The sequence below is a fragment of the Lathyrus oleraceus genome, chromosome 2 (genome assembly GCF_024323335.1).
Source record: "Lathyrus oleraceus cultivar Zhongwan6 chromosome 2, CAAS_Psat_ZW6_1.0, whole genome shotgun sequence".
In the NCBI taxonomy this organism is placed as follows: domain Eukaryota; kingdom Viridiplantae; phylum Streptophyta; class Magnoliopsida; order Fabales; family Fabaceae; genus Lathyrus; species Lathyrus oleraceus.
Genome location: NC_066580.1, coordinates 489,152,282 through 489,154,432, shown reverse-complemented (window position 1 = coordinate 489,154,432; position 2,151 = coordinate 489,152,282). Strand labels below are relative to the sequence as shown.

The window sequence follows — 2,151 nt, the reverse complement described above, 5'->3', positions numbered from 1 at the left end:
GATTCATATTAATGATTTCCCTCATAAACCTCATTACAAAGTATCCGCAATCGATACCGTTGCGCTGTAGAGGACACTACATAGAAAAATAAATAAGAATGTATAGTTATCTTTTCTTATCAAGTAGCATCACTATTATAAGCAAAATTGTGAAAATTAAAGTACCTGCACTTTTATTTGTGTATAGTACAAAAAGATTACTTCTGTAGGTAAGTACCAAGTCCATTCAACATGTCATCTCTAATTATATTAAGAAAGTAAATCTCTAACTATACAACTCCTTAACAAAGATAATCTTTAATTATATTAAGAACGCAAAATCTCTAACCATAAATCACCGTACTATGACAAGCTAAACTTCTAAAAGACAGTAGGATAATACAACACCTTTTGTCCAGCTGCAAGAAGAAATGATGCCATATTATAAGCTTGGCCCACACAATGAGTGGCTATAGGAGTCTCCAAGCTCTGCATGGTATCATAGAGAGCCAAGCATGGTGTAAGCTGCAAATGATGAAATTTTAAGCAAGTTAAATACCTGATAGTCAAAAGGAACATGAAGAAAGAAACAAAAGGATGTAATTATTGATCTCCTAACACTAGAATCATTACTTACCTCCCCACCAGGACCATTAATGTACAAATAGAGAAACCTGGTGTTATCTATACTGTCAAGATACAGCAAAGTTGCCAATATTTGATTACTAAATTCTTCATTTATCTCTTGTGCAATGAAGACAACACGTTCTCGATACTGCATCAAATAATGCACAAGTTCTTTTTAGAAATTAACTTAATGAAAAAGAATTCGATGTTTATATGAGATCCATGACTGTATGACAAAGTAAACCAATATCACTTAGATAGGTAGTCTATTATCTTTGAAAAAATGTGTTTGTGTCCGTGTCCATGTCCATGTCAGAAACCGATTTTTCAAGTTATTACTTGTGTCAACATGGCTTGAGTGTAGTGTTGGTGACGTATTTTCGGTGTCCATGTTTCATAGTCTATGACTATTGCCTAATGATAAATATATTCAGATATAACAACTTACAAGGGCATTCCATAAATCAATCCATTGCCAAGAATCTTCACCAGGTGTTTTATAGCGTACTCTAGGAGTTCCAATGGGCATCATTAGAAATTGTGCCCTAACTGGCTTCTGGTTAGCATACCTGAAAACATGAAAAATTTGACACCGTTTGCATCAATCTTTTTATACAATGAAATATAACTTTTGTAAAAACCCTTCTAGTGTATTTTGGCGTAAAAACAGTGTTTTCAGATTTAGGGTATCTGAGAATTACCGGAAACTGAGAACTTTGTTAACTTTACCGAAAAACTGAGCATTTACGCTAGATGAAACGGAAGACGCTCCAAAAGAACCTGCAATTGAAAATAGTGAGCGAAAAACGAAAGAAAGGGGTGAAAATTGAATAAGAAAAAGAAAGAAATGGGCGCACGTGAAGATTGGAGTTTCAATCCAGAGTAGATTTTAGTGGAAACACTGCAATGGAAAAAGCGAAAACACGGTGAGAATTAGTTGAAATTGAATTGAATAATTTACAGGAAGGGATAGAAGAGGGAGATTTTGACCTAGGTGGAGAACAAACACGAGGGGTTGAAACGGCGGCGTAAGGTGAAACCGCCATGTTGAAGTGAACGACGAGGTAGCAGATAGGGAAATGAAAGTTGAGCTGTGTTTCAAAACTTCAACAAGGAGTAAAAAGTATTCCTATTTGTTTTTTATAATAATAAATTTAATCATGTAAGATAATTTAATTAGAGATTAAAGATAATGTCGATTAAATTAAATTAGTTTTATATTATCATATAATAGAATATCATCAATAAAATTATAATATTTTATTATACCATATTAATATTTTAAAATTATTTTTTTATTTTATAGAATATTTGGTAATTTTTGGTACATATTTTTTACCATGACCTATGAGAGCGCTTTTACCATGAAAGCGCTTTCATAGATGTGAGACTGAGACCTATAAGAGCGCTTTTACCTTAAAAGCGCTTTCATAAGTCTGAAACCCATGAGACCTATAAGAGCGCTTTTACCTTAAAAGCGCTTTCATAAGTGTGAAACCCATGAGACCTATAAGAGCGCTTTTACCTTAAAAGCGCTTTCATAAG

General features: G+C 33.4%; 1 protein-coding gene across 1 annotated transcript; it reads right to left on the bottom strand.

Annotated features, from left to right (window-relative positions):
• Positions 1–345: 345 nt before the first annotated feature.
• On the bottom strand, positions 346–1,675 carry LOC127120855 (ATP-dependent Clp protease proteolytic subunit-related protein 2, chloroplastic). The gene is made up of 6 exons (XM_051051430.1): positions 1,597–1,675; positions 1,464–1,507; positions 1,308–1,386; positions 1,055–1,175; positions 617–754; positions 346–504 (listed from the first exon to the last, which is right to left on the bottom strand). The coding sequence occupies exons 1-6, from the start codon at positions 1,650–1,652 to the stop codon at positions 361–363; spliced, it is 582 nt and encodes a 193-aa protein (XP_050907387.1). The 5' UTR covers positions 1,653–1,675; the 3' UTR covers positions 346–360.
• Between the last annotated feature and the right edge of the window lie 476 nt (positions 1,676–2,151).